Here is a 27,924-nt window from a genome sequence, read left to right as displayed (position 1 = left end):
ACAGGTCAAGCTGCTTCCCCACGATTGCCAGGTCCAGCTGCCTTGATTCCAGAGTTTCTTGCTCCCTGCTCCATGCACTCACTCATCGGTGTTAGTAGACAAAGTAAGTGTGCACTGTCACACTGGAGGTTGTTGGGGGCTGCTTCTGGGGGTTGCCTTTCCTGTTACTGTTACTTTGAACTCTGTCCTCATTGTTAATGATTAACTGCCCCCCCTTTAGAGCTGTGACCCTAAAGATTTGCCCAGTTAATCAGTTACTTCCCCCTGGTTGGGAAAGGGGCACTTGTGCCCCTCAGCTCCAAAGCCCCTTCCCCTAAAAGGCTGGAGGTAGTGAACAACTCATGATGTTGTCGACTTGCCGAGTACTCTGTTCTCGAGCTGGATCCCCATCAGGGGACTGGAAGCCCCTGAGTTTTGATGGCTCAGCCTTCCACCTCAAGACCAAAGCAGAATTGGCACGGGCTTTGCTGGTGCTACGGCTGTGTGCCTGGCCCCCTCTGGTCACCCATGGGCTGGCGGTGAGCAATGGTCCTGAGGATTGACCTGATGGCTACCCAGGCCTGGCACTGAGTCCTTGGTCCCTGTCACCCAGCTCCAGGCCTGGTCTCAGAGACTCCTGGGCTCTCGGGTTTCTGGGGCGCTCCTCCGAGCATCCATGTATGGGCAGTTCGTGGCCGGGGAGACCATAGAGGAGGTGAAGGGCTATGTCCGGCAGATGCAGGGTCTTGGCCTGAGGCCTCTGCTGGCAGTACCCATTGAGGAAGAGCCTGATTCAGCTGCCAAGACTGGGTGAGTAGGGGGCCAGGACCAGGGAGGGTGGGAGGACGGCAGGAAGGGGCTTCCTGGCCCGGACTCTGATCCCCGTGGGCTGGCAGAGAGTCCTGGTATGAGGACAACCTCAGCGCTATGCTGCGGTGTGTGGACCTGTCCCGAGGCCTCATGGAGAACCCTGGACCAGCTGGGAACCGCCTCATGCAGCTGAGGATAACAGCGCTGACCAGCATACGACTTTGTGTAAGGAGCAGGCCAGGCTGGGGGTCTGAGGATGCAGCTGCTCATCAGATTCCTCTCACCAACCCACCACCTCATTTCAGAAAGAGCTGACCTCGTGGATCAGAAGGCCAGGGTCCTCCTCAGAGCTGAGTCCAGAGAGGCTGGCTGAAGCCATGGATTCTGGCCAGGTAACGACCTCAGGGGATTAGAGTCCCCAGGACTGGATGTGACAAGTTTAAATACAGTCATGAGCTCCAGGAGGGTGTTTCAGTCAATGACAGACCACATATTCAGTGAAAGATCTATAAGATTATAACAGGGCTGAAAATTTCCTATCACCTAGTGATACCGGCGCTATGGTAAAGTTGTAGTATAATGTGTTACTTGTGTGCTGGTAATGTGTGCATGTAAACAAATTTAGTGTGCGCCCAGTCATATAAAAGTGTAGTACACACATTTATGAACGGTAACTGACAATTATGACAAACGATGGTGTGACTGATTTATGTTCGTGACAACTCCAGGAACTAGATACTGATCATCTTCATTTCACAGGGGAGAAACTGAGACCCAGAGAGTTCTATGACTTGCTCAAGGTCACACAGAAAGTGGGTGAGCTAGGATTCAAACCCAGTCTGGTCTCCTAATCACTGTGTTACACCTCAGTAAATAGTATCTGTCTAATCTGGGAGGTAGAAAGATTGCAAGTTCCAACCCAGCCTAGGTAACTTAACAAGTTAGCAAGATCTTGTTTCAAAATTTTAAAAAAATATATTTTTTAAAGGAGTAGGGATGTAAGTCAGTACAAAGGCCCTGGGTTCGGCCTCCAGTACCTCCCCACACACATCTAGTTTTTAATTACATTTATTGGTACATTTCAGGTGTACATAATGATCACACTCATCATAGGAAACATGACGCATCTATCTGATATTATTTTTCCCCTAATTTTTAACACTCTCTAAACTTTTTTCCCTGTCTTGGTGGTGGGGAAATTTACATCCAGGAGAGTCCAGCAGTCCTGAACCCCTTTTGCCTCCTTGCTACCTCCAGAGCATTCAGGTCTCCTGCCTCAACGCTGAGCAGAACCAGCATCTGCAGGCCTCCCTGAACCGCTTGCACCGGCTGGCACAGGTAATACTGCTGCCATGGTTTGGCTCCTTCCCAGGCTGACTGCCTGGGGCCCTGACACTGAGTCTTGCCCTCAGTACGCCCGCTCCCAGCATGTGCGGCTCCTGGTGGACGCAGAGTACACCTTCATCAACCCTGCACTCTCTCTGCTGGTGGCTACCCTGGCTGTGCGCTGGAACAGCCCCAGGGAAGGCGGGCCCTGGGTGTGGAACACTTACCAGGCCTATCTGCAAGTACATAATGTTTACATACCTTGTGGGGAATTGGAATATATACATAATACATCTTAATTCCTTTTTTCAGGTGAGTGAGATCTCTAGAGAGTGTGGTGGGCACCTGGCCTTTGCCCAGTTGAACCACCTTGTCTCTATAGGACACACACGAGTGGCTGAGGCATGATGCTGAAGCTGCACACAAGGCAGGTCTCGCCTTTGGGGTGAAGTTGGTACGAGGTGCATATCTGGAGAAGGAGAGAATAGTGGCTCGGCTCCAAGGGACTAAAGATCCTACGCAGCCTAATTATGAGGCCACCAATCAGAGGTAGGAAAGGGCCAAGTTGGCCTGAGGAGAAATAACAACACCTTGCAACCTTTCCTTAGAGACCACTGCCCACCATGAGGCATTTGGGGTACATCCACACTTCACACCTTCTCCCAGGCCCCCTTCTGTACAACAGCCTCCTTTTGAACCCTTTACCCCTCCTTTGTCCCTATCCCTCACCCCATGGTCCTCTGTGTGCCATTCATGTAACTGCTTCTCCACTTTTGGACATATGTGTTGTTACTGATCGTATTGTATAGAAAATGCTGCAGGAATGAGTCTTGGGGAAATGTCATCTTGTACATATGATATGACCCTCTGCTGTGACACTGCCAATGTGCCAAAGACTTTATATGCACCATCATCTTACTCTGTCCTCACAATAGTACTGTTAAATGGATTCTCAGGGTTAACAAGGACAGTGGCTCAGAGAAGGATGTCTCTCAGAGCTGGTACATGTGAAGTGAAGGAATTGTGTGGCTTGAGACCACACACTTGGGAACACCTCATCTCTCCAAGGACAGGAGTCTTGCGCTGACTGTGGCATCTCCCTTCAGTTACAGTCGCTGTCTGGAGTTCATGCTGAACCATGTGTCCCACCATGGCCCTATGTGCCATCTCATAGTGGCTTCCCACAATGAGGAATCTGTTCAACAGGCAACCAAGTGGTATGAAGTGGGGTACTTGGAGCTAGGCACCCACAAGAAGAAGTCCCCTTCCTTCCTCTCCTTTGCTCATGTGCCAGGGATGGGTAGAGGGTGATGAAAATGGAACAAGAAGAGATCTAGTAAGATGTCTGAGGAAGATATTAAACATATCTTATCCCTGCTGTGCTTGTAGGCCCTATAGGCCCCAGTTGGACAAGGCAATGAGACAGTGACTGGAGAGGTCTACAGGTTCAAGAATTGGAACCCAGGGTCTTCAGGGAAACTCAAGTGTGCTCTTTTACCATTGTCTTAGTTATTTTTATCATTCCTGAGACAAAATACCTGACATCTAAAGTTAAAGGAGGAAACATTTATTTTGACTCACAGTTTGTAGAGGTTTCAGTCCATAATCAGCTGGCTCCAAGGCCAGGTGGCCTGGCAGAGGGGTATTATAGTGGAGAAATAGTTCATGGCAGGCAGAAGGCGAGCAAATCAGCAAGCAAAGCAAGGACAAGTGACAAGCAGGGACTCTCTTTTGGTCCTTTATATTTTATTCAGGCACTCATACCTTTAAACTTAGCATTGTACCATGAATCAATCATCCTTGATCCTAGATTCACACACTTCAGATCCAGCCATCTCTGAAAAGCCCTACCTATGACTGCATGAGGCTTTGTGGGGACATCTAGACACAAGCCATAACCACTGAGTTTAGAATGACAGTCAGGGGGACTGGGGATTTAGCTCAGCGGCATAAGCGCCTGCCTTGCAAGCAGCCAGTCGTGAGTTCGATCCCCGGTACCGATAAAAACAAAAAAGATCAAAAAAAAAAAAAAAAAAAAAGAATGACAGTCAGCTTTCATTATCCATGGAGACTGGTTCCAGGAAATCCCCTGCTCCCATGGAGATCAAAATCTAGAGATACCAAAATCCTCAGATAGTCAAATTTCTCATATAAAATAGCATATAGGGGCTGGGGATGTAGCTCAGCGACATAAGCGCCTGCCTGGCAAGTGTGAAGTCATGAGTTCAATCCCTGGTACCAAAAAAAAAAAATAGCATATAGTATTTGCATATAACCTACATACATCTTCACGTGTACTTTAAATTATCTCAAGATGATTTATAATATCTAATGCAATGTAAATGCTACAGAAGTAGTTGTTATACTGTATTGTTTAGGGAATAAAGATAGAAAAAAGCATGCACATGTTCAGTACCAGACATAATTTTTTTCAAGTATTTTTGATCCATGGTTGGTTGAATCTGTGCATTCAGAACTCCTGGATATGGAGTGCCAACTGTGCTTCAATATCTGAAATACTGCAGTAGCCATAAAGGTATGTGATAGTTGATTTGCTGCTCTAAATCAAGCCTCTGTCTGGACTGATGATGTGGCCTTTTCTGTAGCATGTGGGAGCTGGGCATTCCTCCGGATGGGCCTGTCTGTTTTGGACAACTTCTGGGCATGTGTGACCACGTCTCCCTGGCACTGGGTATGTGAATGCCTATCACCCTCACGCTCTACTCCCAGCCCTCACCTCAGCTCTCCTTCTCTCCCAACCAGATCCCCTCTGCTATTCCCAACCAATGCCTAGCCAGCCCCCTATCCTTTAGCACTTTCATAGTAAGTGTGTTATCCTTAGATCTGTGGCTCTTTCAGGGCATTACTAGGGCTGCTGGTTCTTGATCATGGCGTCATGTTTCCTGTGTGCTTTGTGATCCTGAATGTGCTGCTCCCCAGAACCTGAGATAATAAGATTTATGTTTCTTCCTGCTGGGTGGTAAGGGCCACAAATCCACTTTACCCTAAATTCACATCTTGAGATATTGCCATGCTACTGGTTGGGCTGCAAATATTCAAGGGAGCTAACCCATGACCATGACCCCTCAGAGATGGATTTTTCTGTTTTCTTCCCGCTGTACAAGACAGGGTCTTGATAAGTCACTAAGTTGTCCAGGTTGGGTTCACACTTGTGATTTGCCCGCCTAATCCTTCCCTTACTTTCTCTGACTCTCTAAACCTCCACTCTATCTATCTATCTATCTATCTACCTATCTACCTATCTATCTAAGTCTTTTTGAGACAGGGTCTTACTTTGCAGTTCAGGCTGGCCTTGAACTCACTTTGTAGCCCAGGCTGGCCTTGAACTTGCAGTGATCCTCCTGCCTCAGCCTCCCAAGTGCTGGGATTACAAGGATGTACCACCATGTCCAGCTCACCTCATTTTCTCTTAATTCTTGGATTAATAAATTCCTTGATATTTTAGCAGCATTTTAATTACCTTAAAACATTTCTTGGTGGGTATGGAGGAACATACTTGTAATCCCAGTACTCTGGGAGCCTGATGCAGGAGGATCACAGGTTCAAGCTCAGTCTCTTAGGGGACCACCAAGCCACAGTCCTCTGAGAAATGAATCCTCTTGTCCCTGTTCTGTTTAGCCCTCATCTTGGTTCTGCCTACCTGTAGGTACAGAGCTGTCTATATAGAAACAAATGTTCCTTTAATTGGTTAAAAAGAATGTGACCAAGTCCAGTTGAGGCACCAATGTGACTCATTGCAGCTAAGCAACAGAACTGCCCACCACCACTGATAGCTGGAATAGAGGCTTGAGCAAGATCCTATGAAATTCCAGGGTTAAGACATGAGATAATGTCTATGCTGAGACTCAAAATGAAATATACCTTCCCAGCAGAAAAGGTGCTGCTTTCCAAACATCAAGTTATTTGTTAAGCTACTCTATAATTGGAGAACCTGTGTGCCTGACACAAAAGTACTTTGTCCCTCTATTACAAGCCAGGCCTGCATATTATTCCTAAACACTCACTTACAACCTATATCCTATATTCTTGCCAGTGAGCAAGCAATAAAACCTATGGTCACTCTTACGCTTGGCCCTTTGTTCCACTGAGAGCAACTGATCATCCCAGTGGCCCTTGAAACTACAGATCTCTCTTTGTCTTTCTATAGTTATAGTTTGTCTTTCTATAGTTGCCGGGTGGGAGACTGACCCTGCCTCAGTGGTTTTGGTACAGATGGGGGAATTTAGTGACTCAGTTTCTTAAAGTAAAAACACAAAAAACAAGGCCCTCAGTTCAACCCATGGTACTATAAAAAAATTAATATACATTTCTTTTAAATGCTTTTTCCTGGATTTTTCATTTTTTCAATGAGAAATTTTGTACAACTCACTTTGGACATGTTCTCAAAAAACGGACATCTCTATCACAGACAAGTTTGGAGGTGCCTCTCCCAAGACTGAACACATCCTCCCAACATTCTCCTTCCCAGGGCAAGCTGGCTATGCAGTGTACAAGTCCATCCCCTATGGCTCCCTGAAAGAGGTGATCCCCTACCTGATCCGGAGGGCTCAGGAGAACAGCAGTGTGTTGCAGGGTTCCCGCAGGGAACAGATGCTGCTCAGACAAGAACTGTGGCGGAGGCTGCTAGGGTGATGCCCAAGAGTCTCCTAGTAGCACCCCTGGGGTCATATGGTCAATAAAGCTCCTGCTGCTGAACTAACTGAAGCTGTTTCCTTGGGGAAGGACTCATCTTGACTTCATCCAGCCTGACCTGGGCTGGGGGGAGGTGTCCAGGCTCATAAATGCCATGGCATACAGCAAGGACATAGCTGGAGGAATAATGACTATGGTGGGGAAGCCCGGGGGGTGGGGAGGATATGGAAGGTCAGAAGTGGCACCTGAGCCACCCCGTGGTGATTAAGAAAGTATTCATAAGAAGAATCATGGGGGCTGGGGATTTGGCTCAGCGGCATAAGCACCTGCCTTGCAAGCAGGCAGTCGTGAGTTCGATCCCCGGTACCGATAAAAAGGAAAAAGACAAAAAAAAAAAAAAAAAAAAAAAAAAAAAAGAAGAAGAATCATGAAGATTGAAAGGAACAAGAACAAGGACATGGCAAAAACAGAGAAATGTGATCCAGACTGGGAAGCGAAGAGACAGGGATGGAGGGATGTGCATGGCCAGAGGCTGCAGTCTCACATGGCAGAGAGAAGGGTGGGGGTTGTGTCCCAAGGCCACGGGGGATTCAGGAGATATTTCCAGTGGGAGAAAAAAGGGTCAAGAGAAGATCTCTGTGGCTGCCATGTGGAGGACAGACTGGGTAGTGGAGACAGGCTGGGAGTCCAGGCTGGAACAAGGCTGGGAGTCTGGAGGAGAGAAGGGGGCTGCGAGCGTATGCCATGGAGCCCATGGGTCCTGTGGGAAGGATATGACCAGAAAAAGGCTCAGGGCTCTGACTTGCAAAGAGGGTCTGTGGTGTCAAGTCTGTGAAAGGGATGGGTGAGAAGAGCTTGGAGGAGATTCTGAGGACATTGTGGAAACTGGTAGGTGTGACAGACCCCAGGGGACATCCATGTGGGTATGTTGTGGGGCTCCTAGGTATGGGGCTCAGGCGAGAGGCAGCGACAGAGGCAGAAAAGCAGTCTACAGAAGTGAATGAAAAGCAAGGGAAAACAGCCAAGAATGCAACACAGGGATCAGAAAGAGACCACTGCCCCGCCTCCCCCCTCCCCCCAAGTTCTGGAGTTCAGGCAACAAAGGAGGAACGCCCAGAATACAGCTGAAACCTCTGGCAGAGATGTTTCTTCTTGCAGTCATCCCGGGGCCCTAGGCACTTCTCTTAGGTAAGTTAGATTGTGTTAGGAAACCACTAATACGCATGCGCTAGAATTCCTGCTCAGACAACCATTGGTGCATCAGGGTCACGTGGTAGTACCCGAGTGGCCACTGTTCCGCCCAACGGTAGGTACAAAGTCGTCTGGACAGGAGTCCAGGCCGAAAGCTCTTAAGAGCTTTTAGGGTCCTCAGCTGTTCACCAGTCCCCCTCCTCTAGTCTGATATTGTCTTCCCCTTAGGAAGTCCTGACACCCGCTCCCCCTACCTAACCCCCAACGACTGGGGGTTGAACCTAGGGTCTTCACACTAAACTACATCCCCAGTCCTTGTTTGTTCGCTTTTGAGACCTCATTATGTCGCAAAATTGCCCAGGCTGAACTCTCGCTTGCCATGTTCCTGTCTCAGCCTCTCAGAAACACCAGCCTAAACAGCAGCTTTCCCCAGCCCACAGAGCCCTCCCTTCCCTGGGCTGTTCTGCAGCCTGTGGAGCTCACCCCATATAGAGACCCCCCCTGAGCCCACAGACCACATTGCCTCAGGTCAGGAGGCCCCTCTTCCAAAGCCAGTAACCAGCTCCTCCCAAGCCTTCAGACTCCTCCCTGTCCTCCAAGCTCCTTTACTACCCTTGCAGGCCCCTCCCCAGCCCTAAGAACTTTCTTCCTGCCCCACTTTGGTTGGATCTCCTGCAGCTGTCAGCCTCCCTTAGTGCCCGGATCTTGTGATATGGAACCCCACTCCTGCCCATCCCTTTCTCATCCAGATGCTTTCCTTCCCATCAGACACCCCCTGAATCTCTTTCTCGCCTAGGCCAGCCGTCCATACCAGCCCTCTCTGTCCTTGTTGTTTCCTGGCTTTTGTCTCCTGCGAAGATGCCTTCCCTGCCCTCTGGTCTCCCCGTGGAGGTGGGCTCCATGCGAAACTTAGATACCCAACTAAGTCGTCTACTTCGCCTGGCCATGGCCGGGGGCCCAAGCTGGAGCCTGGCGAGGCTCCTGCCGAGAGGTGAGGCGTTGGCTGTTGGGGAGCTTGTGGCTGCAGTAAAGAAGGGTTCCAAGATGGAGATTTAAGGAGGTGTGACCTCTGGAACATTGAGAATAAAATCTATGGGGGGGGGGAATAAAGAATGGGGATGAGACACAACAGACAGGATGGCTTTTCAGGTGAAGTGATACTGACGTCCCACAGTGTAAGAGCTGATCATGCAAAAAGCCAGGGAAGAGACTCTTGGAAGCTAGAATAGCCCGTGCAAATGCCCTGAGATAAAAATGAACTGGGAATGTGTGAGTAGTGCAGGACTCAGGCCAAAGAAACAGCTCATTCTGACAGTGAAGGGCCACAGGAGGTGTGTGAGTTTTTTCCGTGACAGGAAGTTATTGACATGTAAAGAGGAAATTAACTCCACAATGAACACCCACAGTTTCCAATTTCATTGATTTTGGTAAATTGATTCTGTGTTTAGCCACTTTCTGAACTTGATTAATAGTTGTTGATTAGCTGAAGATAGTAAAGGTATGGTCTCAACTCCTGAATATTTAAAGTCTAATTTCTTTCTTTCTTTTTTTTGCCTTTAAAGTATTGGCCAGAACTCCCAAACCCCAGTGAATGTCTTTTTCCTTGTTCTTCATATTTAAAAGATGCATTAGCATTTTTCTGTTAAGTAGTACGTGCGCTATTGGTTTCTGGTTTGTAATTTTTATTTTTTTTGTCTTTTTCCTTTTTATTGGCATCGGGGATCGAACTCATGACTGCCTGCTTGCAAGGCAGGCGCTTATGCCACTGAGCTAAATCTCTAGCCCCATTTGTAATTTTTATAAAATAAGGGCATTTCCACTTGAATTGTCTGCTTTTTTTTTCTTCCCAACCATAAATAGGTATTAAATTTTGCTGGGTGTAATGGCACACACCTGTAATCCCAGCACTGAAGCAATTGAGGCAGGAGGATCACCACAAGTTCAAGGCCAGCCCAGGCTACCCAGTGAGCTCAAGGTCAGCCTGAACTACATATCAAGACCCTGTCTCAAAAAAAAAAAAGTAAAAGATAAATAAAATTTATCATTTTCTTTTTGTGTATCTGCTGAGTTAAACACTATATTTTTCATCCTTTAACCTATAAATGTATTTTATTACATTGATAGATTTTCTTTTCTGCAGGGATTACAGTCATGTGCCACCATGTCTGGCTAGATTTTCTTGTATTGGTCATCATTGCTTTTTGAGGATAAGTGTAACTTTTTTTAGGATTTTTGTATATATGGTCATAAATGGAATATTTTCTGCTTCTGGAAACTGTTTTTTTTTTGGGGGGGCAGGTTGAATTACTTTAAATATCTTATCCTAGACACATTTACAAATTATATGATTTAAAAAGTTAAATCTTTATTCTGATTTTTAAAAGATATATATATATATATATATATATATATATATATATATATAGAGAGAGAGAGAGAGAGAGATACAGATAGATAGATATTTACAACATCCTTAACATTGACAAGTACATGTTCAGACTGGTATCATATCCTGAATATTTTGTTTGTTTTTGTTAAAAAAGATAGTAAAAGTCAGGCTCCTTTAGCGCTTTGAATGGTACCTACAGAAAGTGAGTGCAGTAAACATAATAGTCCTACAGTCCTACAGTCAGGATGCAGTCACTTCTTTTTTTTTTTTTTTTTTTTTTTTTTTTTTTTTTTAATTTTTATTTAAGGAGAAAAGAAAAGAAAGAAAAAAAAACAGTGAAGGGGTACAAGTTATACAGATTTACAGAATAAAAAAATGCGCAGTAGGAAATCACTAGTTAATGGATTACATATTGCCATCTTAGAAATAATTGTTCAAGTCACAAAATTAAAGCTTGTAGAGTGGACATTCCACCAATGATACTGCAAACAGTTCTGTTCAATGATCCAATAAAACTCTGTGATATCATTTTCTATCTTATACTTTTAAATATACATGCAGTTATATAGTTTAGAGCACTTTCTTTTCCTCTCTTTTGTACAGTGACTATTACACATTTTGGGTTTCATTGCTCCCACGGTTCTTGTTGCTTTTTTGGAAGAGAGTAAAACCAAATGTGACATAACAGAACAGAATCGGTCAAGTCAAAAGGGTGGACATAATAGATAATATAAAAACATAATACAAGGTGATCAACAATGGTTACCCTAATGCCTCCCGCTATTTCTAATAGAATTGCCTATATCATTAGTTGTAATACAATTGAACAAAACCGTAAAGAATAAAACCGACAAAACCAAAACATTGGAGACATTGTAGGTCTTCAAAAGTAGATAAAAGTCAACGAGAATGGGCGTTATAATGAATCTCATTATCTTCTCAGCTGATGCCTAAACTTTCGAACCTGATACTATCCAGCAAAACAGAATATAGGAACCTCAGTCAAAAACACGATGGTGAGAGTAATACAGGGCTTCAAATCGAGATAATAGAAAGTCAAAGTGGGTTACTATATTATATCCTGCTATATTTTTCCCTGTAATTAAATGGGTAAAAATAAAAAAGTAAATAATGGAGTGGAGATTGAGAAAAAAAGAGGGCATAACAGCGAAACAGGGCAGATCAAAACATAACCATTTAAGCAGAATAGTGTTTCACCACCAGCTAATCCTGACCCAAAGATAGTTACCATATTGACTCCCTCCCTGAAGTCCTTGAGTACAACTTCATATATTGTAGCATTAAGTATATCAAAACAATGTAAATCCATTTAAGAGAATAACAGCATTATAGAGTATTTAGAATCGACTAACAGAAAATGAACAATGGTCTCTGTATAATCTCCTTGTCTTTAAAAGGTTTTTTCTTATACTATCGTACATAGTAAAATCCAATAAGATACAACCTGTTTAGACCATTGGAGACAGAAGAACAAAAGCTAGATGAGACTTCTGGATGCAGTCACTTCTTCCCATTCCACAAGACAATGCATCTTTCTGTCAAATGCCCCTCGACAAGCCAGAGCTCAGTACTCTTGGCCACATGCTCTTCTACCTGCAGCACCAAAATAGCTGGTAATGGATTTTTTCAGATGATTGAGTTGTAACTCTTAATCTGAATTCATCTTGATAATCTTCTTGGCCTTCGTTGTCTTTTATAATTTTTGAGTTCTGAGTGTGGAGCACTGCTCTCAAAAGATGATCTCTTTTTCTATGCAAATGGGTTATTGCAGCAGGCCAACATCTGACTGGGTGAGTTCTTTTTTCTCGAGTCAGATAAGTCACAATGCCTGGAAATACTAAATGAGATCGTTTCTTTTGTACTGGAAGTACATGTAAAACCATATCTGGGGTGAATGTTCAGTTCCCTCAGTTATCCTCAAAGAACAAGGTAAATTGAAGGCAAGATTCTCAGAAACTGATTCCTTATATAAAGATGGCTCAGCAGTTTTTTGTGTCATTTCAGAGTACTCTAGTTTTCAATGTAGGGGTCTTTTATGTCCTTCATTAGATTGATTCCTAGGTATTTCTTTATTTTGGATGCTATTGTGAAAGCTATTGTTTCCCTAATTCTTTCTCAGTGAGTTTGTTATCTGTGTACAGGATGACTATTATTTTTTGAGTGTTCACTTTGTATCCAGCTATGCTACTGAATTTGTTTATTAAATCTAGAAGTCTTTTGGTAGAGTTTTTGGAGTCTTCTATTGTATGTAGACTAACATGTTATCTGTGAATAATGATAATTTAACTTTTTACTTTCCTATCATTATTCCATTTATTTCTAATTGCTCTGGCTACAGTTTCCAGAACTATGTTGAATAACAGTGGGGAGAATGGACATCTTTGTCTTATTCCTGATTTTAGAGTGACAGCTTTTAGTTTTTGACCACTTAGTATGATATTAGCTATTAGCTTGTCATAGATGGCTTTTATCAGATTGAGATAAAGACCCATTTACTCCAATTTTCTGTAGAGTTTTTATCATGAACTTGGGGCATTGGCATTGGGCAACTGAACTTTCTCAAAAGCTTTTTCTGTATCTATTTTTTTTTTTTTGTCTTTTTCATTTTTATCGGTACTGGGGATCGAACTCACGACCGCCTGTTTGCAAGGCAGGTACTTATGCCGCTGAGCTAAATCCCCAGCCCCATTCTGTATCTATTGAGATGATCATATGGTTTTTGTCCTTGGCTCTGTTAAGATTTATTGATTTATGTATGTTGAACCATCCCTGTATCTTTGGGACGAATCCTACTTGGTCATGATATATAATCTTATTTGCTGCATTGTTTGCCAGGATCTTACTGAGGAATTTTTTTTTTTCTTTTGTACCAGGGATTGAACTCATGACCTCATAATTGCCAGGCAGGCGCTTATGCTGCTGAGCTGAATCCCTAGCCGCTTACTGAGGAATTTTGCATCTATGTTCATTAGGGAGATTGGCCTGTAGCTCTCTTTCTTAGTTGGGTCCTTCTCTGGTTTTGGTATCGAGTTAATGCTTGCTTCCAGGAATGAATTTGGGAGTATTGCTTCCCTTTCAGTTTCATTAAAAATTTTGAAAAGTACTGGTATTAAGTCTTCTCTCAATTTTATTGATTGATATTGGTTTATTTAGGATTTTTGTATCTTTTTTTTGATACTGGGGATTGAGCTGACGACCTTGCCAGGCAGGTGCTTACACTACTGAGCCAAATCCCTAGCCTTTTGTAGCTTCTTGATTTAGCTTTGGTAATTCATATGCATCTAGGAATCTGTTCATTTCTCCTGTATTTTCAATCTTATTAGACTATAAGCTCTCAAAGTAGGTATAGATGATGATCTGGATTTCTGCAGGGTCTATTGTGATTTCACTCCTTTCATTCCTAATTGCATGGATTTGAATTTTTCTTTCCTTTCTAATGTAAGGTTTGTTGTAAACTCTAAGTAAGAGTTTGTTGATTTTATTTACTCTTTCAAGGAACTAACTCTTCAACTCATCGATTCTTTGTATTGTTTTCTTGGTTTCTATTACATTAATTTCTGCCCTCATCTTTATAATTTCTTCCCTTGTATGAGGTTTGGGCTTGGCCTGTTCTTTTTCTAGAAGCTTGAAGTTAAACATTAAGTTGTTTACTTGAACTCGTTGTTTTCCTCATACGGGGTTTTCACTGCTGTAAATTTACCTTATAGGACTACTCTTACTGTGCCCCATAAGCTCTGTATGTTGTGTTATTATTATTTAATTGTAGAAACTGTCTAATTTCTTCTTTAATGTCATCTGTGACCCATTGTTGTTCAAAAGGGTGTTGTTACGTTTCCGTGTGTTTATGAAGTTCTTGTAGTTACTTTTGCCATTGATTTCAAGTTTCATTGTACTGTGGTCTGATAAAATGCATGGGGTAATTTCAGTTCCTTTTCATTTGCTTAAGCATGTTCTATGAGCTAGAATATTGTCTCTTTTGGAGAACATCCTATGTGCATCTGAGAAGAATGTGTATTCTGGTGTTGTTAGGTAGAACACCTTGTATACATCATTTAAGTCCATTTGTTCAAAAGTTTGGTTCAGGGCCTGGGGATATAGCTCAGTGGCACAGTGTCTGCCTAGCAGGAGTGAGGCTGAGAGTTTGATGCCTGATTTAAACCTGAGTTTAAACCTGAGTTTAGAGTGTTTGGAGTGATAGCTTGGTTATCATGAATTTTCTCAAGTGTTCTTTGTCATGGAATTATCTTAGTTCTCTATTACTTTTTTTTTTTTTTTTTTTTAGTATTGGGGATCAAACTTGTGACCTTGCACTTGCCACACAGGCGCTTACGCCATTGAGCTAAGTTCTTCGTTAATTTTTTTTTAATTATAAAGAGGGTAAAATTAAACAGAACAAAACAGATCATAAGAAAACAATTTTAAGAAACACAGATTTCAAAGCAAGACCACTGGAGATCTTCACTGTCTATCATATTGTCTCTTGTTTCCTTCCAATAATTGTCCACCTCTTCATACACAGTGAATACATACTGAACAATATAGTACTAAACTAATCAAAACAGGATGATGAAGGCATTTTAGGTCTTCAAAACTAGACAATAGGGAAGTCAACAATGGCTGCCATAATGTCTCTCGTTCTCTTCAAAATAGCTGTCCATATCTTTACGTATGTTGAAATTAAACATGAGACTAGACTAATACCACTCTGAACAGTGAATAATAGTATTGCTAGATTTTATATCATAATGCTACAGAATTAGCACTGGGTATCTTAGTGTCTCTTCTTCAGAGTATCTGTTCATTACATCGTGCATTATATAGTCTGCTCCCATAAACTGTTTAGAAATTCTACACATGTGTGAATCTCTACATGTATACCTATCCTTGCTGTATTATAGGAAAAAACAGATCAAAACAAGACAAACAACCAAATTCCTAGAAAAACATGAAACAAAAAAGACATATAAAACCACAATACTAGGTGATCTACAGTAGATACTATGCTGTCTTTTGGTATTTTCAACAGAATTGTCTACATCATCAGGCATAATATAATTGAACATAGCATTACATAGCAGTTTTAATAAGAGCACAACATTGGAGACATTGTAGGACTTCAAAAGCAGTTAATAATCAAGCCGGAATGGGTATCTTATTGCATCTTGTCATCTTCAGAGTAGTTGCCTCTACCCTTACACTTGATACTATCAAGCATACCAAATTCGAATAAAATCAGTCAAGTTAGATCGCTGGATATAACCAGATTCAAATAAGATCATTCATAGTAAGACAATGTAAGTAATACAGGGCTTCAGTTTAAATTAATAGGAAATTAAGGTTAGTTACTGTAGTATCCTGCTATTTTTGGGATAGCTGTCTGTGCCCTCAAATCTAGAATGAGTAGACAGACTGGAACAGAATAAAATCAGACTAAACTGAGTGATAAGACTAATGTGGCTGCGGGGCTGGGGATTTAGCTCAGCGGCATAAGCGCCTGCCTTGTAAGCAGGCAGTCGTGAGTTCGATCCCTGGTACCGAAAAAGACAAAAAAAAAAAAAAAGACTAATGTGGCTGTTAAATCCTGATACACTATTAACAATGTTCTCTGCCTTCCTTTTTTTAGACAATTCCTTCCCTTTCCCTTTCTCAGGGTGCTTTGTATATTTTAGGTCCCACTAACTCCTTTTGTTTTTAGATTGGGGGGCAACCAGTTATCTGTCTTAAGTGGTGGTGAACCTTTTTACTCCGGAACTTGATCTTGAGCTGTATTCTTTTACTTACTAAAGCCTCAAGGTTTTCCTTCCTCATAGCTGAGTAGTTCACTGCACAAAAGTGTCATGACTTTCCATCCTATCTGCAGCTGCTGGATGAGTTGTCCCTATTTCTCTCTGGTTCCCTGTCACATAGAGCATCATTTTCTCATCTTTGACTTTCGGTTTATTAACCCTCTTTCAGGTTGAGTATATTTCCTATTCAGAGCATCTCAGTGGACCCATCTCCTGATCTACTCTGCCTGTGTTTCTTTTTGTTAGTGTATCAAGGCCGTCTATATTAGAGATTATAGCCAACCTTCTCTGCCTCATCTCTGCTATTCTATTTTTCTGCTGTTTGTCCACTTTTCTCCTTCATTCCACTGTCTGCCCTGTTCATTGAGGCCTCTCTGCCACTGCTGCTGGAATCCTGATAGTTTTTCTATCTCTCTCTGGAATGTCCTTCAGTATTTTTTGTAGGGTTGGATTGCTGGTCATGAACTCCCACAGTTCCTCTTTGTCATGGAAACATCTTGTTTCTCCATTAATTTTGAGAGAGAGTTTTTCAGGGTACATCTGGGTAGGGGGTTATTTTCTTTCAGGGCTTGGACTATTTCATTCTAAGCTCTTCTTGATTGATAGTTTGTGTTGAGAAGTCTGTTGTGATTTTGATGGATTTTTCTTTATAGGTAATCTGTTTCTTTTCTCTGTTTTTAATACTCTGTTCTTGTGCTGAATTTCTGGGATCTTGATTATTATGTGTCTGGGTGTAGATTTGTTTTGGTTGTAGTTGGCTGGAGTTCTGTATGCCTCACTTATCTGGATATCATTTCCTTTTCCTATGCTTGGGAAGTTTTTCTTAATTATTTCTGTGAATAGCCTTTGTAATTCGTTTGTGTTTACTCCTGCTTCTTCGCTTACATTTTTTATTCTTAAGTTATAGATCCTCTTGTCTTCTAGCCTTTGTATTGTTACTTCAGGGTTCCTTGTTATTTTTAATAGATCTTTTCTTTCACGATCACACATTGCAAATCTATCTTCAAATTTTGAAAGTCTAACTTTAGTTTCTGTCAAGGCATTTTGCCAGCTTTCAATGGAGTTTTTAATTTCCTGTAATCTCTTTGGATCTGTTTCATGTCTTCTAGATTTTGTTTATATTCTTCACCAAAGTTTTCTCTTCTTTTTCTGGGTTCCTCCATTCTTCCATCTGTGTCTTCTTGAGAGAGGCTTAGCATTTCTTTTATTAATCTTTTTATATCTTGCCTCACTTGGATTAGAATTTCAGTTTTAAGTTCATCTATGAGGTCACAAAGGTATTTCTTTTTTTTGTCTTATTCTTTTTTATTGATATCAGGGATTGAACTCAAGACTGCACACTTGCAAGGCAGGCACTTATGCCACTGAGCTAAATCCCCAGCCCCACAAATATATTTCTTTATGTCTACTAATGCTGTGGCCGATATTGCATGATTGCTGCCCTGGATCTCTTTTGTATTTACCTTTCCTGGACTTATTTTCCCAGGGTCAGCAGTTGGAGGCTTTTTCTTATTTCTTTCTCTTGTCATGTTTCTGGATTCTTTCAGACAGGTGTGTGGTGGAGGTCTCAGGCCCTTTCTGTATTGCTTATGGTTTTTCTGAAGTGTGCTGGCTAGGGGATTGCTGCCTTCTCCAGTTTACTGTTATCTGAGGTACACAGGGACAATGTGGGCTGGCCCTTCTTCTCTGAGCCAGTCAACCGGTGAGTGCCTTCAGCACATTAGTCTGTGCTGTGCGGATGTTACAGGTTCGGGACAATTTCATCCCTAGCTATTGTATCCTGACCAAGGGTGTGACCCAGTCAAGCAGATCCCACCAGTCCTCTTTGGGCCAGGGGTGGCAGACTGACACTCTGGGTTCAGGCCTGTCCTGCCCAACTCCAATATGTCATCTAGCCAGCTACTCCCACTGTGGGACGAAATTTCCAGCACTCACCGTAAATTAATGCAGCTCTCCACCTTGGCTCTACTCTATGCTGTGCCACATCCTCCCACCAAGGGCCCCGGACTTACCAACTCCCAATTTTGGCAGCTGCGGCTTCAGTGTCACCATAAATTGTCTGACTCCAAGGCGCACCCAGCCCAGCGCAGGACTGGTCCCAGTGGGTGGTTCCAGCCTTTCATCCACGTTTTTCCTTCCTTTTTTTCTTTTTCTTTTTCCTCAGTTTCTTCCTGGGTCGTGAGAATCCCTCTTCTTCTGATTTTATCTATGGTGTTAAATTCTAGTGTCTGAGTTGTTTTTCTCCGAGAGGCTCTCTATCCTGCTACCTATCCTAATTTAATTTTTAAATTAAGCTGCCATCTTCAGAACTCCCTCTCCATTAATTTTGAAAGACAGGTTTGTGGGATACATGAATCTGGGTTGGAGGTTATTTTCTTTTAGGGCTTGAAATACTTCAATTTCTCCTTGACTTTGAGGGTTTGTACTGGAAGTCAGCTGTGATTCTGATGGACTTTCCTTTATAGTTGATTTGTTTCTTTTCTCTAACAGCTTTTAATATGATGTTCTTGTGTTGAATTTCTGGAATCTTGACTATAATATGCCTTGATGTAAATTGTTTTTTGTTTTTTGTTTTTTTTGTCATGGCTAATTGGAGTTTTATTTGCCTCACTTATCTGTATGTCTGTATGTCAAATTCTTTTTCCCTGCCAGAGAAGTTTCCTGCCATGATATCTGTGAACAGTTTTTTTGTTTTGTTTTGTTTTGTTTTTTGGTGCTGGGGATTGAACTCACGACCTCAAGTTTGCCAAAAGGGACTTATACCACTGAGATAAACCCCCAGCCCTCAACAGGTTTTTATATCTTGCTTTTTACTGACTTTGGTCACTCTTCTGTTATTCTTCCTTGCATCGTCTAGCAGCTGTTGGATTAATTTCTCATGATCCCTTGCTATTTTAAAGAAATCTTTCTGTTCATGATCACTAACCACTAGCCTGTCTTTGGTATCTGAGATTTCTTCTGTCCTCACACTGGTTCATTCTCCTATGGACACTTATGATGGAATTTTTTTTTTTAATTTTAAATTTTTTTTTTTTTTGTATTTTTACTGGTACCAGGGATCGAACTCACAACCACAGGCTTGCAAGGCAGGCACTTATGCCGCTGAGCTAAATCCCCAGCCCCTTGATGGAATTTTTAATCTCCTGGATATCTGCTTGAATCTGTTTCATGGATTCCATTTCTTTCCTATATTGGGCATTTATAGTTTCCATTATTTTCCTAAGTGCCTCTATTTTTTTTTTTTGTCTTTTTCATTTTTATCGGTACCAGGGATCAAACTCATGACTGCCTGCTTTCAAGGAAGGTGCTTATGCCACTGAGCTAAACCCCCAGCCCCAAGTGCCTCTATTTTTTTTTTGATCCTTTTTAAAAAATTTTATTTAAGGAGAAAAAGAAAAAAAAAGCAGAGAAAGGGTACAAGTTATACAGATTTACAGAAAAAAAAACAGTAGGAAATCACTAGTTAATAGATTACATTTTGTCATCTTAGAAATAATTGTTCAAGTTACAAAATTAAAGCTTATAAAGTGGACATTCCAACAGTGAGACTGCAAACAGTTCTGTTCAATGATCCAACAAAACTCAGTAATATCATTATCTATCCTATACACTTAAATATACATGCAGTTATATCGTTTAGAGCACTTTCTTTTCCTCTCTTTTGTACAATGACAATTACATATTTTGGGTTTTGTTGCTCCCACAGTTCTTATTACTTTTTTGGAAGAGAGTAGAACCAAAAGTGACATAACAGAACAGTCAGTCAAATCAAAAGTGTGGACGTAATAGATAATGTAAAAGCATAATACTAGGTGATCAACAATGGTTACCATAATGCCTCCCGCTATCTCTAATAGAATTGCCTATATCATTAGTTATAATAAAATTTGAACAAAACAGTAAAGAACAAAACCAACAAAACCAAAACATTGGAGACATTATAGGTCTTCAAAAGTAGATAATAGTCAACCAGAATGGGCGTCATAATGAATCCCACTATCTTCACAGCTGTTGCCTAAACTTTCGAACAGCAAGCAAAACAGAATAGAGGAACATCAATCAAAACAAGATGGTGAGAGCAATACAGGGCTTTAAATCAAGATAATGGAAAGTCAAAGTGGGTTACTAAAATATATCCTGCTATTTTTAATTTAATTTTCCCTTAATTAAAAGGATAAAAAAGTAAATAATAAAATGGAGATTGAGATAAAAGAGGGCATAACAGCAAATCAGCGCAGATCAAAACATAACCATTTAAGCAAAATAGTGTTTCACCACAAGATTATCCCGACATAAAAGTAGTTACCAGATTGTCTCTTTCCTTAAAATCTTTGAGTATAACTTCATATAGTGTATCATCAAATATATCAAAACAATGTAAAACAATTTAAGAGAATGACAGTATTACAGGGTATTTAGAATCAACTAACAGAAAATGAACAATGGTTTCTGTATAATCTCCTTGTCTATAAAAGGTTTTGCTTATACTATCATATATAATAAAATCCAATAAGATACCACCTGTTTAGACCAGTGGAGACAGAAGAACAAAAGCTTGATGAGACTTCAAAACAAGATGATACTAAATCAGTATTACCTCTTAAGACGTCATTTTCTCCAAAATAGCTGTTCCTATCATCCAATCTTCTCTGCCTCATTTCTGTTGAGCTCTTTTTCTGTCATTAGTTGTCAGTTTGTCTTCTTCATTTTGTTTTCTGCTCCATTCATTGTGGCCTCTCTGCCGCTACTTCTGGATTTTTCATATTTTTCTTTTTTAGAATATCTTGCAGTATTCTCTGTAGAGTTGAATTGGTGGTTGCATATTCCCCTAGTTCCTCTTTATCCTGGAAGCACCTTGTTTTTCCATCAATTTCCAGGGATAGTTGTGCAGGATATATCAATCTTAGCTGGAGATTATTATCTTTCAAAGCTTGAATTATTTCCCCCCACGCTCTTCATGATTTGATGGTTTGTGCTGAGAAGTCTGCTGTAATTCTGATGGGTGTTCCCTTGTAAGTGATCTGTTTCTTGTCTCTGACAGCTTTTAGTATTCTGTTCTTGTATTGGATTTCTGGAATTTTAATTATTATATGCCTGGGTGTTGCTCTGTTTGGGTTGTAGGTGGCTGGGGTCCTGTATGCTTCATACAACTGAGTATCTTTACCTTTTGCTAAATTAGGAAAATTCTCCTGGATTATTTCTGTGAGTAGCTTTTGTAGTTCATTTGTTTGTGTCCCTACTTCTTCTTTTATGTTCTTAATTCTTAAGTTATAGACCCTCTTATCATCTTCTAGTCTTTGTATTATTGCTGTTTGTTTCTTTGTTATTTTTAAGACGTTTTTCATTTCATGCTCCCATATTACAAATCTGCCCTCCAGTTCAGATAATCTGTCCTTAGTTTCTTTCAAGCTGTTATGCCAGTTTTCGATAGACTTTTTAGTTTCCTGGTAGTCTCTTTGAACCTGCTTCACGTATTCTATGCTTTCTCTATTTTCTCCATTAAACAATTCTCCCCTCTTTTTCTGTTCTTCCATTCCACCATCTGTTTTTTCTTGGGTGGTGCTTAGCATGTTTCTAACTATTCTGCTTATGTGTAGCTTCAGGTCATTAATAACTTCATTCCTGAACTTGTCTATGAGGCTCTTAAGATAGCGCTTTATGTCTATTGGTGCTGTGTCTGCTGTTGTCTCTTTCTCAGGATTGGGGGCCGAGGACCCTTTCTTGTTGCTGCCTCTTCCCGTATTCTTTGTTCCTTATATATGCAAGCGTATATAGGAGGCCCAGCTTCCTTCCCTGTCAGCCACAGTCTGATTGAATTACGCCGGCTAGGTGTTCCCACCCACCGCAGCGCACCAGGAAGTTTCAGACCAGGCAGCCTATGGGGGGCCCGCCCCTCCAGGTCAATCTACCTTCAGGAGCTGGGACCTGGGCCGTGCTAGCCTACTGGGTCTCAGCCAGCAGCGTCATGTGGGCTAGGCACTGCTCACCAATCCCGCTGGAGAGGAGGATTGGTGACTGAAGTCACTGCAGCGCCCTGTTTCTGCAAGTCTGCCCGGTCCCAGAATGTCCTCTGTTGGAGTCTCCTGGACCGTGGGAGAGTCCCAGTTTTCCCTCACTCACCGGAGGTGGATGCACGGCTCCCCGCCCGTCCCGCTCTCAACTCCGTTCACCGATTCCCATTCTCAGAGCTTCTGCACGTCTCTTTCCCTGCCTAGCCGATGCAGACGCAGCAGTGGTGGCGGGAAACCCAAATCCCTGCTTCCAATGGTGCAGGCTCCAGCTTCCATGCTGAGGCTTTATCTGTTCCTGTTATAGAACCAGGATTGCATTCCCAGTTGGTTTCTCTCAGCCCAGATCGTTCTTGGGTCACCGGAGCATATCTCCTCTTGCTTATGATTCCTTACTCAGCACCATTCCTGAATTTTAAGCTGGGTGTTTCAGAGAGCCTCCGTAGCTGCTGCTATCTGTCCGCCATGTTCTCCCGGAACAAGTGCCTCTATTTTTAAAAATGTGTATCTGCTCTAGAGTCACAAAACATGTTTTTCATTGTGGTCACCACCTCTGAAGTTACCTGACAGATTATTTCTGATTTGATTTTTTTCCAGAGCCTCATTCATTTGCTTTGTTGTTACCACTTCAGAGAGGCCTGTTGGGTAGCTTTCAGAGAGTCCACCTCATTGCCCTTTGGGTTTGCCTTTTTTCTATCTTTCTTGTTTTGTTTCTTGTTTAATCCTAACCCTAACCCTAAGAAGCTGCACTTGTATTGCATGATGAGCATAGAAAACCAGTTAAGATGCCCTGGTGGGCTATCGAGAGCAAAATGTGATAAAATGAAGATGGTACTCAGAGGTTCTAGTAGGTTCCACATTTGGATGGATTCTATAGCAGTGAGTAAGTTGACTTCGACCAAGTGCATGATTCCTAGCCATGTCTGCTAGGGGCATAGGAGTACAAGGACAAGAACACAGGACATTTGTCCTCCCTGGGGTAGAGCATGAAGGAAGAGGAACTGGGCAAAAATACAGGGTTTGGGGCAGAGGATGAGTGATGGGGAAGGGGATACAGATGCTATAGGGAGGGGATTGGCACAGATGGAGGTGAAGTACAGAGGAGGTTGATGTGGTTTAGCCATTAGATACAGAGTTCAAAGTAAATGGAGATTTCCTGATGAAATTCAGAGTTTGCTTTTCTTGAAGATTTGGAAGATGGCCACATTAGACCTATATACACCACAGAAAGTTAAAGCTTGGTAGAGTCTACAATCCCAGTGTACAAGGTTCCATGAAATCCTCTTCCTCCTTGCCTGGGTGGTCTTTGTGTGACTTTGATACCTCTGGGAAGAGGATGGATGTTTGCATAGCAGGCAGGTATCACTCCTTGTTCCAACTTTGTGGACTGAATGACAATTTCTGAAGCACTGTGTTGAAGTAGATTCAGAGACAAAGTCCTCCCTCAGCAACTGGAGAGATAGAATCAACAGAGATAGAATCTGGGGTCTGTGATGACCTGGTCACAGAGGGACAGTAGAGGCTAGGAATTAGCAAAAATGTTTACCAAATAGCTCCCAGGACTTCTACCCCAGAAGTTTGGGGAAGGGACAGTCCTAATCCTTGCTACCCCTCAGTTGTCCAGATTGATGGCGAGAACTCTGCTGGGCAGACGGGGCTTTTCCTCTCAGCTCTGCTGGGCCACAGCTGTGCCGTGTGGCTCTTGATGGTCTTTGGTGCCAACCCCAACCAGTGAGTGGACAGGCCACAATGCCCTATACTCCCTAGGGCCCTAAGCCTGAGACCTGGCTTCTTCCCCAGAGGCCTGTTGCCCTTATAACTCTTTCAGCTACTGTGACCCTCTTGGTCCCTCTTGTCCCCCAAGGACTTCTCATTCTCTAGGTCCCTCCCATGCTCATAGTGATCCTCTCATTCCCACAAAGGTCCCATATGTACTCACATAACCACTCTACCTTCCTGCTTCTCATACTTTGTTGCTGCTCCTTTCCTAATCCATTCCCATCCTCTTTGCTCTGCCCTAGCCGCTGTCTTGACGGCAGCACACCAGTACGTGCAGGTGCCTTCTCAGGCTGCAGCCAGATCATGTTGCAGCTGCTGCAGGCAGGGGGTGACTTGCGTCTGCACGACCAGCAGGGTCGCACACCACGAGACTGGGCTGAGCAGGGTGGCTCCAAACAAAGCTGGGAGGTGAGCCATGGCACAGGTGCAGGTGGGGGCATCAGAGCAGCACTTGCACCTGGCCTCACCCATGTGCTTTTGTCCAGGTAGTGGAGCTGTTGCAGCTGTGTCGCATCCACATGTCAGCACTACTGCATGGTGGGGAATTGGCACCCATTGCAGCCCTAGGGCCATTGTACACTGGCTCTGGGCACAGCCTGCGGCGCTCCCTGTGTTCACTGATACAGACAGAAAGGTAATGGTCCACCCTGGGGCTGCCCATCCACCACACCCAGGTACTCCAGCCTTTCCTTCAGCCCCCTTTACCCCAGGATGCTAAGGCCAGAGCAGATTGGGAGATCACCTAAAACCCCAGTCTTGGGGTTTGGCCACGTAAGTGTGTGTTAATGGTTGGGGGAGCAGGGGCCATTCCTGTGTTCTTCCTGCCTCATGGTCCTGTTCTGCATCTCCAGATGAGCAGCCAGCAGCCACTGGGGCTGGTAACAGGCATACCCTTGGCGGACCCCAAGGAGCTGCTGCCAGCCCAAGGCGAGCCTGACCGCACCTATGAGAGCAGCTCCCATACTCTCATGGCCAAGTGAGACCCCCTTTTCCATACCCTTGCAGACCACACTTCCTCTGCAAGGAACTCTCATTCCTGTATCTCAGACCTGCCCTCTGTGTTGCTCCCTATTCTCCAGCTTCCTGTGGAGGGGCAACCTTGTGACTATGCGACAGCTTAAGGACCCTGGAGTCCATCCTGATGTGCTGTTGGCTGACCTTCAGCACTGCAGGTACTCTGTCTCAGCCCCTCTGCCCAGCCTGCTCCCCTGCACTATTCTCAGCCTGCTCTCTGGACTCAAGCGGTTCATAAACAAAAGACCAGGAAGCGTGGCAATTGCTACGGTGACAGAATCATCACTTCTGCACCTAGCAAGAAGTCTCCAGCTAGAGTCCCCTTTCCCACTGGTTATCTGTGCTGTGTCCTGTAAGCCCCCAGAGAGAAGGTGGAGGTGGGAGGAATCATGGACGGGGGGGGTATGGCTGGGTGCTAATTGTGTCACTGCTGGGTTGTGTGACCAAGGTCTCAGTTTTTCTATCTGGTAGCTGGTACAGATTGTCTGCTCCTGGCACATGGTGGCTAGTCTTTGTCCAAGAACAGCTTTCATGAGGCCAGGGATGGTAGCACATGCTTATATATCCCAGCACTTGGGAGCCTGAGCTAGAAGGATCATTGTGAGTTGGAGGGTCAATTTGGGTTTCATAATGAGTTCAAAACCAGCCTAAATTACATAGTGAGACAAAAAAAAAAAAAAAAAAAAGAACAGCTCCCACCCTATACAGATCAGGGCCTGCCTGTGAGTAGCAGCTCTTCTCCTCCCAGCACCCTGCATCACCCCAATCTGCTGCTGCTGATGGCACTGAGCCCCTCAGTAAACCTGTCAGGGCTGTGTCTCCTCTTCGAGCCTGTGTGGCTAGGCTCCCTGCATGTCGTGCTGCACCAACCAAGATGGAGGGAAAAGGGACCTGTGCGCCGCCTGGCCGCATGCTGCTGCAGGTGCTGGAGGCCCTGCTGTTCCTGCAGGCCCGCTGCCGGGCTCACGGCGGTCTCAGCTCCCATGCTGTGCAGCTGGTACGGCCTGGCCTGGCTAAGGTGGGCAACCTAGAGCATGGGCGCCCACTGGACCAACCTCACCTGAGACCCAGGTGAGTGCTTGTCCTACATGCCTGTCCCATGTCCCTTCCAGTAGCCACCAGCTCACCAAGCTCCTTGCATCCCACAGGCTGTACCAGGGCTACTCCTGGGGAGGCCCAGGTATAGGACTGCCCCCACCTCCTGAACTGTACCCATGGCTTCCTCTTGAACTAATCCATGGCGATGTGCCTGCCACCACCTCGGACCTCTACAGCTTCTGTGTCCTGGCCCAGGAAGTCTTCACTGGTCAGTGAGTGGTACTATACCCTACCTCACTGAGGCAGCCCACTAGTTGGGATCTTCTGATGGTGCTTCCTCACAGGAGAGCTTCCCTGGGCTGGGAGAGAGGGGCTTGAGGTGAAGGCCAAGCTGGAGGCAGGTGAGAGTCCAGTCTTGGATCCCTTGGTGCCTACCCACTACCAGGCCCTGGTTCAGGCTGGGCTCGGTCTAGGGCCTACCAACCGCTGGGGCAGCTTGCAGAGTACTCGATACCTGCTGCGGGAGGCCATGGCTCAGGTACAGGCTCAGCGGGGGTGAGGGTAGCCATGAAGCCTCAGCCAGGGCCTGTGTCCCCACACTCAGCCTCATTTCCCTAGGACTCAGATCCTGAGGTCAGTTCCCCACTGAAGTGGACTACACTGACCCCTGTATCACAGGGGTCCCCACCAGGTTAGAGGGCAAGGGAGGGTGATGGTAGGTGGTGGGCCCAGCTGGGCTGTGCCTCCTTATTCCAGCCAGGTCTCGGCTATCTCCCAGAGCAAATGTACTATGAGGCAGCTCGCAGAGCCATGACCACGCCCAGGTCTGTGTACCCAAGCCCCATCCCATCCCAGGTAGGAACTTCAGGAGGATGTGGGGGCCCAAGGGAGATATAAGGCACTGAGCAATCCATGTCAGCTCTCTGATGTTGTTCTCCATAGGTCCTGGAGACTCCTGAGGTCACAGACTACAGTGGGGTTCACAGGAATGCAGCCTGGTACTCAAGCAGCAGCTTGACTCTAGGCAGCAGCCATAGTCATGCCCCTGGCTCTAGCCATAGCACCACCACCAGTGTCAGCCCGTCCTGCTGTCTGGAGCCCACATCAACAGTATGAACACCCTCAGAGCCCATTGCTGACCTTTGACTCTGCCATTCCTGCCCTCCAGGAAACCCCTGGCTCCCTGTCCTCTAACCAGTGATATCAGGACACTGACCTCTGACTCATGGTCAACATTGCTTCCCTCAGAGCCCTGCTGTGTACTTCAGCTTGCAGGTCTCAGTTTTTTAGCTGGGGATGCAGTCCTGTGGAGCAGTTTGAGAGGAAGTTTTCCATCAAAATCCTTGTCCTTCAGGGGCTGTTGCAGCCCAATACATTCTATTCCATTATACCCCCATCCCTGTGAGCCCACCGTGCCTGCTGACCCACAGTGAGGCTTCCCACACTGAGAGGCTGCTGGCAAGGAAGTCCATAGCCCTCAAGGCCATCCCACACCCTATCCGGCCCTTCTAGACCCACTGGAGCTTTATGGCCACCCAGCTTTTTTGTCTTGTAGCCAGCCAGCACTGAGCTGATGGGAGATCTCTTCACCAGCCTCCAGAAGTAAGAACTGGGGCCTAGGGGGGGGACCCAGAGCCCCACCCATGAGGTAATCCTGTCTACCCTTTCCTATTCCAGAATGGATCTGCTGGGAGAGATCATGGCAGAGCTGCAAAGTGGATGTCAACTTGGAGACAAGGCTAGCCTAGGCCCTGACAAGCCTAGCCTAGACCCTACCACTGACACGGATTCTTAGGATACCCTGGCCTCTCCCTACAGATATTGCCCCCCTGGAATCTTCCAAGAAGGACTGACTCCCCACTCAATGCCTGTCCTATGGAAAGAAAATGACAAAGAACCCATCTGTCTCTGTTAACTGAGTCTGGCCCCA

The 27,924-nt window shown here is 44.2% G+C and overlaps 1 protein-coding gene and 1 long non-coding RNA gene across 3 annotated transcripts; both read left to right on the top strand.

Annotated features, from left to right (window-relative positions):
• The first annotated feature begins 268 nt into the window (after positions 1 to 268).
• Prodh2 (proline dehydrogenase 2) lies at positions 269 to 6,835 on the top strand. 2 transcript variants are annotated; one of them, XM_013149815.2, is made up of 10 exons: positions 269 to 518; positions 593 to 789; positions 876 to 1,014; positions 1,095 to 1,181; positions 2,047 to 2,127; positions 2,202 to 2,357; positions 2,498 to 2,664; positions 3,222 to 3,332; positions 4,722 to 4,807; positions 6,605 to 6,835. In XM_013149815.2, the coding sequence occupies exons 1-10, from the start codon at positions 342 to 344 to the stop codon at positions 6,766 to 6,768; spliced, it is 1,365 nt and encodes a 454-aa protein (XP_013005269.1). In that variant the 5' UTR covers positions 269 to 341; the 3' UTR covers positions 6,769 to 6,835. The 2 variants fall into 2 exon arrangements, with proteins under 2 accessions (XP_013005269.1, XP_013005270.1); XM_013149816.2 differs by lacking the exon at positions 3,222 to 3,332.
• A 1,828-nt stretch (positions 6,836 to 8,663) lies between these two features.
• On the top strand, positions 8,664 to 27,876 carry LOC134476844 (uncharacterized). The gene is made up of 8 exons (XR_010048610.1): positions 8,664 to 8,950; positions 24,185 to 24,350; positions 24,428 to 24,918; positions 25,022 to 25,114; positions 25,705 to 26,027; positions 26,105 to 26,849; positions 26,937 to 27,104; positions 27,550 to 27,876. It is a non-coding gene; the product is annotated as an uncharacterized LOC134476844 (long non-coding RNA).
• Positions 27,877 to 27,924: the final 48 nt, after the last annotated feature.

This window comes from Cavia porcellus, unplaced genomic scaffold (genome assembly GCF_034190915.1).
Source record: "Cavia porcellus strain 051 isolate PalLab524CR breed Dunkin Hartley unplaced genomic scaffold, mCavPor4.1 scaffold_7, whole genome shotgun sequence".
NCBI lineage: Eukaryota > Metazoa > Chordata > Mammalia > Rodentia > Caviidae > Cavia > Cavia porcellus.
The sequence above is the reverse complement of the archived record's forward strand: the minus strand, read 5'-3'. Positions and strand labels throughout refer to the sequence as shown.

Excerpts from the sequence above, each read along its gene's own strand:
- Prodh2 (XM_013149815.2), top strand. The coding sequence starts at position 342 with ATGATGTTGTCGACTTGCCGAGTACTCTGTTCTCGAGCTGGATCCCCA. Across the intron at positions 2,128-2,201 it reads GCTTGCACCGGCTGGCACAG|TACGCCCGCTCCCAGCATGT; the intron begins GTAATACTGCTG and ends TCTTGCCCTCAG. Across the intron at positions 4,808-6,604 it reads CCACGTCTCCCTGGCACTGG|GGCAAGCTGGCTATGCAGTG; the intron begins GTATGTGAATGC and ends TCTCCTTCCCAG.